Raw genomic sequence first — 14,851 nt, forward strand, 5'->3', positions numbered from 1 at the left:
AGCCACTCGTTACTTTTTCATTTTTCATGTCGTGACACTCTGTGGTGTCCACAAGTACAAAAATTTCTCCGTGAAAATTTGGCGGGTATGCTATTGTTGGTTTTATCGCTTCTTTTTTTCCTCTTCTTTTGACTGAACTTTTTCAGCCGAATTGGAATTCACCGTTATGTTTGCTGTATCATTTGCTGTCTCCATGTCGCTGCTTTGTACACTTACATCGGTTGCTAATTGGTCATTTTCCATTTTTTTCATTTCCACTAAACCATTTGGTGATAATTCATAAAAACCTGTCACATTGTAGTTCTCCAATATTTTAGGCTTTTTTGCCATAGTGGCTTTGTCATTATCTTCACTAGAAAGTGACGCCACCGACTTTTGTGCCGGCGACGCCATTTTCCGTCTTGTACTTTTCGGTAGTGCTAAACGCACTTTATTCCTCTTTTTTGAAGGCACTATGCAGCCTTTTTTTTCCACAACACTTTAGAAAAGATTTGTCAGCAGTGCTTAAGGCACTTAATGCCGTTTTATTTAGCACTAAAATTCTTTAAGGGACGCCAAAATCACTCACCTGATTGCAGCTTTTGTTATTTCTGGAAAATGCATTAATTAATGATGCGTTTATATTTAATATCAAATTTGCCGTTAGATTAGCACAATAAACTTGCTCAGAACACCAAAATTAAACACAAAAATAATGCGCGCTCGAGACCACACAGACTCGTGTCCAAAATCAGAATATATATTTTCAATTTATAAAATATTTATGTTTGTATGAATGTTTTCGAGAGGGCGTACACTTGCTGAACTCGTTACATATTTTTGAAAGGGAAATAAGTGTACGTGACTCGTTAAAAAAATATGTGAACGAGTTGTACTTTTGAATTTAAAAAATGAAAACTGAAAAAGGAGAATAAAATATTTCGTTGAATAAACAAGACGTCGGTATCCTCCAGAAGGAAACCCTTTTATCTTCTTTTTCGAATTAACGAAGCTGAAAAACGACTTAGGATTGTCAAAAATTTGGCTCTTAATCCTACTGATATAGTTCTTGTAACAACTTCTAAAAAGCCTGAAGTGGTACTCAAATACATTAAAAGAGTCCACATACAGTAATGGACTGAAAGGTGAAGCACATTTGATCTTAGTAAGGGTCGCAGTGCGTCGAGGCGATAAAAATCATGTGTGGCATGTATGAGTAAATAATACAAACTTAGTAACACTGCCTTGTAATAGATAATTTTGTTTGTTATATTTTGAAATACATAAGTTTATTTATTTGTCATTGAAAAACAATATTTTTTTCTCATATGAAATTAGTGTAACAATTAAAACTGCTTGGACTAGCACAAAATGGGCTGTATCATTGACGCCTTATGCGGCAATGGCGAAGACGTATACGTAAGACCTACAAAAAGTTCATACAAAACTCTGTTCATGTCATGGAACTTAATAAATTTAATTCAGATACAAACCGAATCGCCGGCATATAAACTACAAAAGTGCAATCACCTTAAACAAACTAGTGCCATGCATCACTTGTGGTGGGACTAAACTAAAAGCGTTTTCAACATACTCTTGATAAGCAATCAACATAATACTAGAAAATTATTTAATATTTGTGGCAAACTACAGCTAAATTATGTATAAGTCTTTAAACTGGTATAAATTTATGTAGAATGTGCACTAAGCCTTAATAATATCATTTAATTTATTTAATATTGTTTTCCATTCAAAACCTAGTTTACCATCCTCAAGCTGTAATTTGCTATAGCTCGGAATATGACTGAGTAACATGGAGAAGGGCGCGTATTTCTCTAAGCAAGCTGCATCACCAACCAAAAGCAATTTACGTTTGGCACGCGTGATGGCTACAGTAAGACGGCGTTTATCTTCAAGAATTTCAGCTTCGCGCGCGTGCTCATTTATCGCATTCTCGTCACCGCCAGTTTTTGTGCCAGAAAGTATTATAATATCTTTATCACGCCCCTGATATTGATCAACTGTGTTGACTTCAATTGCTTCAAAGCTGGACTGTGACAATTCATTTTTGTGGTGCGTTTCCAATTGTATGATACATTTGCGTAGGAGCTCAACTTGTGCGCGATAAGGTGCAATAACGCCGATGCGCTCAGCTGCACAGCCAGCTTTTAGCAGCTCTTCTAGGATGCAAATAATAATGGCTGCTTCGCATTGATTTATGTATTTATTAAAGCGCTTGGTTGCACGAGATGGGCTAACGGAATCTTCAATGATTGTTGCGCAACTGTCATCTGCAACGAGCGGCTCCGTAGCACTATTTTCTTTTGTATCCAATACAGCTAATCTCCCACTACAATCTTTTGTATCCAACAAAAATACAGCTTGATTGATATGCTTTTGCAAAGCTCGCTGTAGCCATTTTCCTACCTTTTCCGCATTGGCAAAAGGCAACTGAAAAGTATTCATCTCCACCGCTTTGGAGGCGCATTGCAACGCGCCCTTGTATGTCAATTCATTAGCTAGACGTGTGATTTCTTTATTCATACGATATTGTAGCGTTAGCACCGATGTTGCCGTCTCTGTGTCAAGCCTCTCAAAGAGCGACTCATCCGCGCCTAACTTGCGTGCTTCTCTCGAACGTATTAAGGGAGGCAATTGATCGGGATCGCCGACTAGCACAAATTTATCACAGTAGAAGAGTGGGCGTAGGGTGGTTGGTTGCATCACTTGTGTCGCTTCGTCGACAATACAAAAGTCAAAGCGACGATGTAAGAATAATGGATGCGATGAGCCAAGGCAAGTAACTCCCACAATTTGATAGGAATTGTATTTAGCTTTTATTGCTTCCACAGTGGAGCAGTCCTTGAGCAGGTGATTTTCACCAAACTCCTGTAAATCCTTATGGACGCGTGCGCCTGAACCCAAACGCAACATAGATAGCTTGTAAGGTTTTAAACGTACCAGCAAATTGTCGACGGCTGAGTGTGTATGACTAGTGATTAAAATAGATTTACCTAGTAGATGTAATAAGCGCACAATAGCCACGAGAGTTTGGGTTTTACCTGCAATTAAAATACTTGATTAATATAGCATTGATATTAAAGGCCAAGGTATTAGTTGAAAAGACTTAACCTAACCTTGAAGCCCGCGGTTTGCTTTCAAAATACCCAAGAGCTACCTATGGAGAGCAGACATCTTTCAGTGATATAGAAGGTGACCTATACGAGCTGTTTGCATTGTTTCTGTGTGAGAAATATTCAGCCAGAGACTTACTATTTTCAGTAGCCTGTTGCTCTAGGTTAGCCTCTCGTAAGAGGCGATTCAAATTCACAATATAACCAATTCATGGGTAACAAGATCGACAAATTAGATCGATAATGTGTTTGTATCGGGTATTGTTAGGTTTTTGGGTTTTAGTGATGTGACAACACTTTGATCGCTACAATCTGAGCGCTTTTAGTGCTTAAATTTTTAAGCAGTTTCCGCACTCTTCTGGTCTACACATTGAAGTCAATAATTTTTAATTATTTCTGGGTAAGGTATCCTCCTATATGTGATGAATAATGTTGTGGGATAGCTTCCGCTTTTCCATGAAGTAAAAAGCTGCTCATCTACTCTATTATTTTGATAGGATATGGAATGAAAAGCCTCAAATTGTACTTAAATTTATCATATGATCGAGAAATAGACTGAATGAATATCATCAGAGATCGCCGTACTTTACAGCTTGATATTTACAACAATAACTCGGAGTCTCACCTGTGCCTGGTAAGCCCTTTATTAGCATATAGCTTTCTGTAGTGAGCGATTTGAGCACAGCCGAACGTTGCACCGAATTCAGTTCCTTCAATATGCAGGCACCCTCGGTTGCTATGATCTTTGGTAAGACTTTGTGATAAGTAGGTTGCTTGCGTTGTATCACAATTTCACGCATGCTTTTGAAACGTTCATCAAGAAGCAAGCTAACATTTGTAAAATTAAATGTGTTGCCTGATTGTGATTCATGTTTGTCAATTATAAATTTATCGTTGCTATAATTTTTGCGTAAGTCACGCTCCAAACTGATGGTAACATTGTCACTTGATATATCCGTAATGCAGCCAGCGGCAACGGCCAGTCGTTTGCGTGTACTAACGATCACATATTCGCCTAGGCAGAACTAGAAGAAATGAAGCAGAATTTAAGAAAATTTTGCCATTATTCATAAATGGAGAACATAAAGTTTGCACTGCGCAACAACTTTTTCGAACTTTTTCGAACTTTTTTAACTGAAATAAGAGTTTGTTTGGAAGGAAAGATTCAGAGTTATCATTCCCACAACAATCAGGTTAAGCACCGTAACCACATCGACTACATATACAATGTTGAGTACGAATACCTAGTAAAATAACCTTCACACCTAAAAAAAGCTGTTGCTCAGTTTTAAATAGTGCAATTACCCCACTAAGCAGCAAATCTAAGTTTTCAGTTTCCACATTCACTTCAAAGCCAAATTTGTTAAGATATCTCCCGCCTTCCGTAACCACTTCTTTTAGCTTCAAATCTATAATTGCGAGACCACTTCTATTACGCTGCTCAGGCGTCTTTGTCCACAAAGCACGCACATTGTTTGACTTGCGAGCTTCTTGTTCTTCCAATACCAGCAAACCACACCAATGCATAAAGTATTTATAATCTTCATGTCGTAAATGTTCAGTTACTGTTTGTATAACAGCATGTAAAGGATGGCCGCCCCTTAGCTGAAGTTCTGGATCTGTTTTGGCGAATGTGCAACAAATGGTGGCATATTCACAGTTGCTACAAGCGCTATGATGTGATATGGGATCAGGTAATTTGAGCGGTTGCGCATATTTATCTTCTGAGTGCTTAGTGGTTTCAATAGAGGTTACAGTATTCTTGTAACCAGTGTAATATGCCAGCTCATTACGCAACATAATAAGATCGCGTTGTTCATTATGTGTACTACGCAATTCACGCAATATACCTTCACGTAAATAAAGCAGCAAACCTGTTTGCGTTTCACGTCCAATGGCGGAGAGCATCATTTGATATAGTATAACTTGACCCTTGTGCTCCATTGAGAAGGTAGCGCGGCCTGTTTTGAGTTCTAGTGGTATGGCGTTAGAAGGTTTTTCATATTGACGACGTTTAATGCGTACTAATACATCTATTTTACCCTTCAAACCCAACTGGGGCGTCCAAACATTCTCCTCAATGTCTTGTATTTCTGTTATAGTTCCAGAAAAAGTATCTTTTATTTGCTGTTGGATCAACAAAATAAAGATAATTACTTACAAAGGCGAGCACTTTTTATATACATTTTGCCCGTTAAAAAAAATTCCGCAGCAACCATATCCATCTCCTAGAGATGGTTGTGCCGTTAAATAACATTTTTCAAAACATACCTGTGTCGGGGATTTGCCTATTATATACTGTTCTACAAAGGACATCACATTTGGTATAAATTTTTGCAATTCTAAATGCAGTTCTTCGCGTGTCATTAAATTTCCATATAGCTCATAAGCAATTTCCGTCGAGTTTAATAATTCTTTACCAGCAGCTTCTATTTCGTTAGAATTTCTCAATTGCTTTCGCAACACAAGCTGCAGAAATTCATGTACCATGGATCCAATAACCATCTGTAAACAAAAGTGATAGAAATAATTTCGCAGTTATATATATATATAATAAGCATATTAAACACAATTACTTACAATTTTGCTATTGGCATCAATGCCCTTGAAACGATCCTGCAACACTGCTTTACGTCGACAAAAGAGTGAACCAACAACGCTAGTACCAGATATTAACGTATCTGGATTAGAAACACAAAGTCCTTGCTCATTATCGACTTTGTAACAGTTCAATGCATCATCATAAACAGCCTTAATAGATACAATATCCCCCGCCTTCACTTCTAATTGACTCCACTGCTTTTGTAGCTGGCACTTTGTCAAACGTGCCTTGTTTTCTTTCTCGTGTTCTTCTGATTCTGTAGCTAAGCGTAAGTGCAATACCAGGACGTAAGTTTTTTTCTTACGTTCAACATGTTCGACAACACAACGTTGCCATTTAGTAAGATCTATAAGTGCAGCAGCAACCTTAGTTTCTCCATTTAATAACATCCCATCAAAATCGCAATGTGTGGCAAAATCATCATCGAAAAAGTGGTCGTAGGATGTCCCACTGATTTCTTCCTCCTTACATGTCAGTCCATTATCGCCAGTTTTAATCTTTTTCGTGGGTACATCGTTTGACTCCTTCATTGGTGAAGTCATTCTCTTGGAAATGTTCATTTTTTACGATTTTATTTGTTCAATTTTAATTTTTTTTAAGAACTTTAATCCTTTTGACCAAAGATGACCTTATGACTAAGACACAAATTCAGACTACAGAGATAAGCAAATAAATCAATAGATTGTCCATCATCCAACCCTTTAATTTCCCGCCAATTGCTCAACCGAATTTGTTTTGTTTTGAATTTCACAACAATAGCTTTGTTCGCGTATTTTTCCAACAGAAACTTAGGGCTCCATTAAGCCGGAGTCATTGGTGCCGTATGTCGTATCATAGTGTACAAGTACAAGCATTGTTACTATATAGTTTGGCAGCTTAATTCGAGGTTATGTTGCGAATAGAGTGGAAGGCACTCGCAGGCCGTGAAAATAGGCACTCGAATGGAGAGGAATGAAGAACAGTAGGAAGACCAGAATTGCATTGGATCAATCATTGCATCAATATTAAAGATAAATTTAGAAAAAATAATTAAATACTTGAGTATAAGCAAACATTTTCTTTCAATTACTGCAATTGAGGTGTCCTAGATGCTATATATTCAAAAATTATACCAGTTTATGTCTGTTTAAAAATTTAACTTCAATTTCCCTAAGATTTCCGTAATATGGCCATTAGTGATGTTTGTGTGTGTGTGCAAATTTTGAGCGATCAGCTGTTAGTTGCGCTACTTGGTAAAATTTACAATGAGTACAAGTGTGTTGACTTATCTGTCAAGCATTCTGACAGGCACTCGCTGGATTCGGAATGACAGCAAATTCAAAATGGATACCATTACCGAATGCGCCGAATGATTGAAAAATTGAAAAAGTCGAGACGATTGGTAGACAAAAATGTTGTCGTTGAGACCAAAAATGCGACTCTAGACCTGAGATTTCCATCAGGTGAGCGAGGCTGTTTGTAGTTTTGCCGTTTATCGCTTAGTGAACACACTTGTATAGGTACACTATGTGTCATATCGCTGTATCCGTATCCCAAACGTAATCAGCTGTTTATCGTTACGACGGTAAACCAAAACCCAATTGGTTGGCTACGATACGGTTACGACCTTAGCGGCACCAATAATCGATTGCATTGATTTTCATAAGTTTGGTCGAATCAGCTGTTAAAAGGTTACCGATACGGTTACCGATAAAGCACCAATGTCTCCAGCTTTACTGATACTTAGCATAGATTTGATTGACTTGGCGTAAACTTCCCAACTTATTAGCCTTGATTATACTCCACTTCCCTGCAAAAATCGCGAGTACTCCATGCATGCATGTATGGAGTACTGGTTATGGCCCAAGCGAGTGCTCCAAAATTAACCACAATTCATACAAAAAATATGGTCCAATTAGCATTGCGATGTCCTAGGACCGGACCATATACTCCAGCTCCGCAATACATCAGAGTAATCCATGGAGTACCCACAGTCCAATAAACATCGTGTAGTGAATAAAAAAAAATAAATAAATGTAAGGCGCGATAACCTTCGAAGAGATCTAAGGCCGAGCTTCTCTTCCAATTTGCGTTGTGCTCCTCTTGATTTTCACTACAAATTGGTCGGACGGGACCTACATATTTAAGCCGACTCCGAACGGCATCTGCAAGGCAGATGAGTTTTCACTGAGAGCTTTTCATTGCAGAAATACACCCGAAGCGCTTGCCAAACACTGCCGAGGGGCGCCCCCGCTTAGAAAATTTTCTTCTAATTTAAAAACCTTATTTCTAAAATTTTGATGTTGATTTGCCCGGGGTGCGAACCCAGGGCATACGGTGTGGTAGGCGGAGCACGCTACCATCACACCACGGTGGCCGCGAGTAGTGATTACAATCGTTAAAAACGAGCGAGGCTTACAACATCCCTGCAAAAATCACGAGTACTCCATGCATGCATGTATGGCGTACTCGCTATCGACCAAGCGAGTGCTCCAAAATTAACCACAATTCATACAAAAAATATGGTCCAATTAACATTGCGATGTCCTAGGACCGGACCATATACTCCAGCTCCGCATTACATCAGAGTAATCCATGGAGTACCCACAGTCCAATAAACATCGTATCATTGTAAATTTTACCAAGTAGCGCAACTAACAGCTGATCGGTGAAAATTCGCACATTCACACGCACAGTTCTCGACCCAGTTTCAAAAAAAAAACTTTAGATTATTTAATTCAAATTTTAAGGTAAGATAATCCTTACAAATTTATGTATACAGAATATATATGGCGTTTTTGTTGTTATTAAAACAATAGTTTTATTTATATTAAAGCTTTTATAATTTTTTTTTTTAACTTTGAAAAATCTCCGAACACCATTCCTTCATTATATGACATTCGACTGCCTAGTCCACTGCCTTCCACTCTATTCGCAACATAACCTCTACTTAAGCTGCCAAACTATATAGTAAACAATGCATCGTATAGTGTTTACAATCGTTAAAAACGAGCAATGATCGGCTTACAATATGTTCGTGTAAAAACATGAGTTGCTCCATTGCTGCATTACAGTGGAGTATAATGGTAAGCATTGTAAATTTTACCAAGTAGCGCAACTAACAGCTGATCGGCGAAAATTCGCACATTCACACGCACAGTTCTCGACTCAGTTTCAAAAAAAACTTTACATTATTTAACTCAAATTTTTAAGTGAAATAATCCTGACGAATTTATGTATATAGAATATATAAGGCGTTTTTGTTGTTATTAAAACAATAGTTTTATTTATATTAAAGCTTTCATCATTTTTTTTTATCTTTGAAAAAACTCCGAACACCATTCCTTCATTATATGACATTCGACTGCCTAGTCCACTGTCTTCCACTCTATTCGCAACATAACCTCTATTTAAGCTGCCAAACTATATAGTAAACAATGGTATTTCGTAATGTCGAAGTACTTATATGTATATGTATTTGCTGTGGAAGCTTGCATTTGAGAACACGGTTGCCACTTCAGTCCATTCACTTCCAAGCCTATATTTTCCGCTGGTCCCTTTTTCTCAATTTTGGTTCTTATTCGGCACGGTTTTGGTAATTTTATTTCTTTTTCACTGAAACAGAATTTCAAAACACTGCTAAAAAAATTGCCGCAAATCTATTACCCATATATAATTTTCAATTTACTCCAATGGAATTCTTACCACGAAAATTGCTCTATCAATAAAATGTAGCAGAACAATGACATTTCACTTGGGAGATAATTTAGGCGAGGCATTAAAAATGAAGTGTTGAATGTTCGGACAAACACATTGTCATTAATTTTTGATGAAACAACGCAGAAAAGACTTGTTTTAGTGTTTAGATATTTCGATCGGTATTCAATTATTATACAGTTGAAACTTTTAAGACGCTTCATTTTTAGTCTGAGTTCAAAACACATACTGAATCTAGGCTCTGGTACGAAGTTTAAACTGTGAATGAAAATGAAAGCATCTATAAAAATAGCATAAACACAATTGCTTAGTTTCGTTTACGATTTATTGAGTTTGCCACAACGCAAATTTTTTAACCGTTCCTTACTAAAACCTAACTCCGCTATACATTTTATTTCATTGCAATCAAGCAAAACTAGCTTCACAACGTTAGATTGGTGAAAGACATAGTCTTATCCTAAAAATTTGAAAATGTGATACCTAAAGGTACACTTTATTTTTCTTTGTGCAGTTTGAACTAAAGCGAAGTGTCTCCTTTATTAAAATTTTATATAGGACACCCCTGAAACATCCTAAAATTTTCGCTTTTTACAACAAATACGATACTCTAGTAACTTGCCGAATTGTTTGTATACCAATAAAATAAAACTAAAATTTGGTCCTTTTTTTTGAGGTATGGTCCTTTTTTCGATAAATTTTGGTCTCAAATGACAACATGGTGTGGCAACCGTGTTTGAGAATGGACTTGGTAAGGTTGCATTTTTCCGATCTTAATTTTTTTTTAAATAATGAAATAGTAGTATGGAAGCGACTGCCATAGTAGGAGACATGTACATGAATTTTATGAACAAAGTTTAAAGCTAAAAAATGTCTTTGAAATATATGCCCCTATTACCGTTTACAACTCAACTCTGGTTGAGTTGAAATTTCGCAATTTGGTATTACAGATTACAACTCAACCTGTCAAAAAAAATGTCGGTTGAGTTGTCTAGTCTAACAACTTTTTGTGGCATTACCGTTTACAACCTTGTGTTGGTGTAGTTGTCAAAGACGTCAAAATCTTACAACTGATTATTAGCAGTTGTCTCATACAATTTTGCAGTTGTTTTGAAAAAAGGTAACGTTTTACACGACGGTTCACCACCTAATTTTTAACAAAATTTTTCAAAGTTGGTATCAAAAGACACCTTTCGACCTCCAATTATAGAATCCGAAAACAAAAATTTAAAATTTAATTTCTATCATATCATTTCGGTTCAAATTTTCATGTCGTTGTTGTATTTTGCCAGATTTGTTGTACATTGTACATACTAATGCAGAAAGGCGTTGGACCCACCCAGGGTTATTTTTACAAATCGCGACCGAAGGCCGCCAACGCAGAAAGATGTTCAGTGCAAAAAAAACTATGGATCGGGCCTCATATTTTGGGCCCTCTCGGGGCCATTTTGTGGGTTTTTGTGAATATTTTTCGACAGAAATAAAATTTTAAATTTTCGCTTTCTAATCCTAAAAACGGAGATCGAAACGCGTCTTTTGATACCACCTTTGATAAGAGTTAGATGGTGCACGGTCTCATAAAACGTTACCGAAAAAAAACAAAAAATTTAAAGCCGGTAGTTAAACCTTTTTTAATCAAACAAAAATCTACAATTTTGTACACATTAATAGAAAAAACAACGTTAAAACGAAGGAATAACTTTTTGACTTTATGGAGCGACATTCTGAAGTTGGACGAGGCTGGCCGCAGTTCGGATGCAACCAAAAAAGGTGAAATTATGCAAACGTGAGTCCCGTTGATACTAATCACTACTCCTGGGAATCCTGTTTTAGAGTAAAATACAATTTTTGCTGTTTGGGTTTTAATCCACTTCGCACTAATATGCTCCTCAATAATATCTAAGACCTCTTTGACAACTATAGATGTTGTAGGTTGTGCCAGTCCAACACTAAAATCATTTCCACAGCATTTTTGATAGCAGCCGTCAGCAAGGAATCGGAGTGTAGCACATAATTTTAAAATATGAGGTACAGCCGTCCCTCGAACGCGTTTTCGGAAATGGCCCTTCATTTCGTTTAGTAAGTAGCAAAATGCTTCCTTACTTAACAGCAAATAGCTTACAAATATGCAAAATAACAACATTAGAATCTTATCAATTGTCACTTTTTAGACGTGTTCCTACTTGGTGCTTGGTAATTCCAAGGGATTGGAGTGATCGCGTAAATGTTTTCTTATTCGCAACATTACGCATTTGACGCATTTGTCACTAACATTTTCGTCGTTATAAAAAAATTCTATGCTAATATCTATTTTGTTATTAATAAAGAATCACTTGCAAATGTTTAAATTTTAGCCACAAATTGCTCAGCTGTTCATTTATCTGTCAAATCATCACTTTCTTAGCTTGGCAGCACCAATTCAACTTCAACTGAAATAAGTTGTAATTCGTAATACCAAACAGGAGTTGAGTTGTCTGAAAGTTGAGTTGTTTTAATTACAACCCAACTAAGTTGAGTTGTATACCGTAATAGGGGCAATAATCTAAGAGAAGATGGACACGAGGCGTAGCTTCATAGACGCGTATTAGGCACAGCATAAGCAATCTTAAGGTGTAGAGAGATCTTAGCTGCATGCCATATTTTGCAGGCGTCTACGAAGCTACGCCTCTTGTGTATCTTGCCTAAGTTCAACTTTTTAGGAGATCTAACATTTTTAATTAATATTGATAAATAACACCTAAAGCAAATACGCTTAAAGCTGGAGACATTGGTGCTTTATCGGTAACCGTATCGGTAACCTTTTAACAGCTGATTCGACCAACCTTATGAGAATAAATGCAATCGATTATTGGTGCCGCTAAGGTCGTAACCGTATCGTAGCCAACCAATTGGGTTTTGGTTTACCGTCGTAACGATAAACAGCTGATTACGTTAGGGATACGGATACAGCGATACGACATACGGCACCATTGACTCCGGCTTAAGGTGACTTTTGCGTCGTTTTGGCACTTGCGTTGCGTCTACATGTGATTTTGAACACACGTGCTTTAATTGCAACGCAACGCCAACGTCAAAGCAACACACAAATAATTAAAAACTTACGTTCTTCTTGAAGTTTCTTGTATTTTAGAAAAAAGAACCGATTTTCTGTCGCCGTTCAACTAAATAAAAAGCATAATTTTGTATTCATGTCGATTTCGTGATCGATCAGGAGAGACGGTGGAACATATCCTCCTGGAACGCGACGCAATCTGATGAGGACACAATAAATCAACGGTCGTAGTGCAATCCCCAATAAATTTTCTATCTATCTTCATGTTATAAAAATAGTTGTATTTCATTTTTCCTCATGTGACAGGGGAACTTTTAACGTCCGTTATTTTAAAGTAACCCTTATTTGACGAATCACTGAACGATTTCTTTCAAATAAAGTGTTTGTTAGCGTTCACCGAAAATGGTGAAAACGGCCCCTGGAATTGTTAGCTTATATAGCCAAAGAAAGTTATGCATAAGCAAAATTTAGTCAGCACAAAACGAATAGCTAGAGAAAATTTAAAATATAATGCATATGTATAAAATGCATGCAATTTATGAAATCATTTTTATTATATAAAATTAGTTTGGCATATCAGATTTGTCAATATTATTTTAGTCCTGCTATTTTTAACACATTTATAATATTTAAGAAGAACATTTAAGAAGTAAGAAACATGATTAATGCTTACATTAATACGTGTTTCATTTATTTTCGTTGAGGAATAAGTTCGTACAAATAAAAAGCACGTTTTTATAATGTGCATGTGAAGCTCCATAGATAAAATGAGTAATAGAAGGAACATTGGTTATGTATATATTACATTTTTAAAATGAAAATCTCCTGCTAAAAAAGTAATAGAATGAACATTGATTTGTACATTACATTTTTAAAATGAAAATCTCCTGCTAAAAAAGGAGCAAACCCTAACTACATATTTTCATTTTCGTACTTAACTACCTTCCCTTTTGTGATTCAGGATTTCGGGCAAATTTTGAAAAAACTCCGAACATCAATTCTTTCATTATATGACATTCGACTGCCTAGTCCACTGCCTTCCACTCTATTCGCAACATAGGCTCTATTTAAGCTGCCAAACTATATAGTAAACAATGATGGTAAGTACTCCAGTGGACCACATAATCCAACGGTTTTTGCAGGGATGTTCGTGTAGAAACATGAGTTAGTTCATCGTTGCATTATAGTGGAGTAGAATGGTAAGTACTGCAGTGGACCACATCCCTACAAGACGGGGGTAACCACCCTACAAGAAACGCTGATAGTTTTACTAATACCCCTACAAGAAACGCTGATAGTTTTACTAATACACTCACACTTGTAATTGACAATGCTGATCCTGCGATGACGTAAACATTGATACTCAAATTTATGTATGTTCCTTTGATCGCTCACGCATGTCCGCATGTACCCAACGACAGCCTATAATCATGAAAAAGGACTCAAACTGGGAAAGCTTCGGACACCTGGTACATAACAAAAGAACATACAGCAGATACCATTATGCATGTGAGACAGATACATAATTCTCAACGGAATTTTAGGTATGCGAGAATAGTTTATCCGATTTAATCATGTTGTCACTACTGACTGTCATATGACAATCAAATGATTATCACGGTTGTTTTGTTATTTTTTAAATTCCGCCATTTTCAACCGACGAAAGCCATATAAAAAATAAGTTAAAAAAATGAAAAAGAGAGCATTTCAAAGCTCCATGCTAAAAGAAAAAAAATCGAAAATAATATTAAAAAATACCAAACGCTGTCGGAATATGTGGGGCGCACTCAAAAAATTGATACGCGAAAAATAATAGTGGTTAGTGGTGATTAATTTTTAAATGTGTTTCCGCATGAGGAAAATGCTTTTCTGTTGTTTTGTTATTTTCTGAATATAAATTGAACATTCTGAACTCGAATTCTTATAAAACTATTTATTTTAAACAAATAAGAAACACGTATGCTTTTATCACGTACCAAATTAAAAACGAAATGAAATGAAGCAAATAAAAAGCAAAAAGCATTGTTTCATTTTTGGCGGAATATAACAATGGTCATTTATGATACTATAACAGTCAAACCTGATATCTACAGTAAAATATCTTTTATGACAATTTTTGATAGTTAGAGTGTCAGCACTGATCCAGGAAAATGAATGAGAGGGAGAAGTACGGCTATATACTTAATCAGTAGGCCATGTTGGTGTATAAGAAGGAGACAAAAACTCACACGTACACAGTTGTTTACATCACATTTGCGCAAGTCCCCTTAAGTTTGTGATAGAAAGTTTGTATGAGGCGCTGATCGTTAGGTTGACATTGCTGACAATCAGATGATTGTCATTTGATAGTCAGTATTCTTGTAGGGCAGTTCACTCACACATTCAAAGCTT

General features: G+C 36.6%; 1 protein-coding gene across 1 annotated transcript; it reads right to left on the bottom strand.

Moving 5' to 3' along the window:
* Window positions 1-1,237: 1,237 nt before the first annotated feature.
* On the bottom strand, window positions 1,238-6,580 carry Dna2 (DNA replication helicase/nuclease 2). Its single transcript, XM_067781539.1, has 5 exons — window positions 5,694-6,580; window positions 5,385-5,618; window positions 4,419-5,240; window positions 3,739-4,138; window positions 1,238-3,041 (listed from the first exon to the last, which is right to left on the bottom strand). Exons 1-5 carry the CDS (start codon window positions 6,273-6,275, stop codon window positions 1,684-1,686), a joined length of 3,396 nt encoding a protein of 1,131 aa, XP_067637640.1. The 5' UTR covers window positions 6,276-6,580; the 3' UTR covers window positions 1,238-1,683.
* Window positions 6,581-14,851: the final 8,271 nt, after the last annotated feature.

Source organism: Eurosta solidaginis, chromosome 4 (assembly GCF_040869045.1).
Source record: "Eurosta solidaginis isolate ZX-2024a chromosome 4, ASM4086904v1, whole genome shotgun sequence".
Taxonomy (NCBI): Eukaryota; Metazoa; Arthropoda; class Insecta; order Diptera; family Tephritidae; genus Eurosta; species Eurosta solidaginis.

Coding starts and splice junctions, on each gene's coding strand:
- Dna2 (XM_067781539.1), bottom strand. CDS start 6,275: ATGAACATTTCCAAGAGAATGACTTCACCAATGAAGGAGTCAAACGAT. Junction 5,619..5,693: donor TTGATGCCAATAGCAAAATT/GTAAGTAATTGT, acceptor TTTTGTTTACAG/ATGGTTATTGGATCCATGGT. Junction 3,042..3,738: donor AAAGGGCTTACCAGGCACAG/GTGAGACTCCGA, acceptor TTTTAATTGCAG/GTAAAACCCAAACTCTCGTG.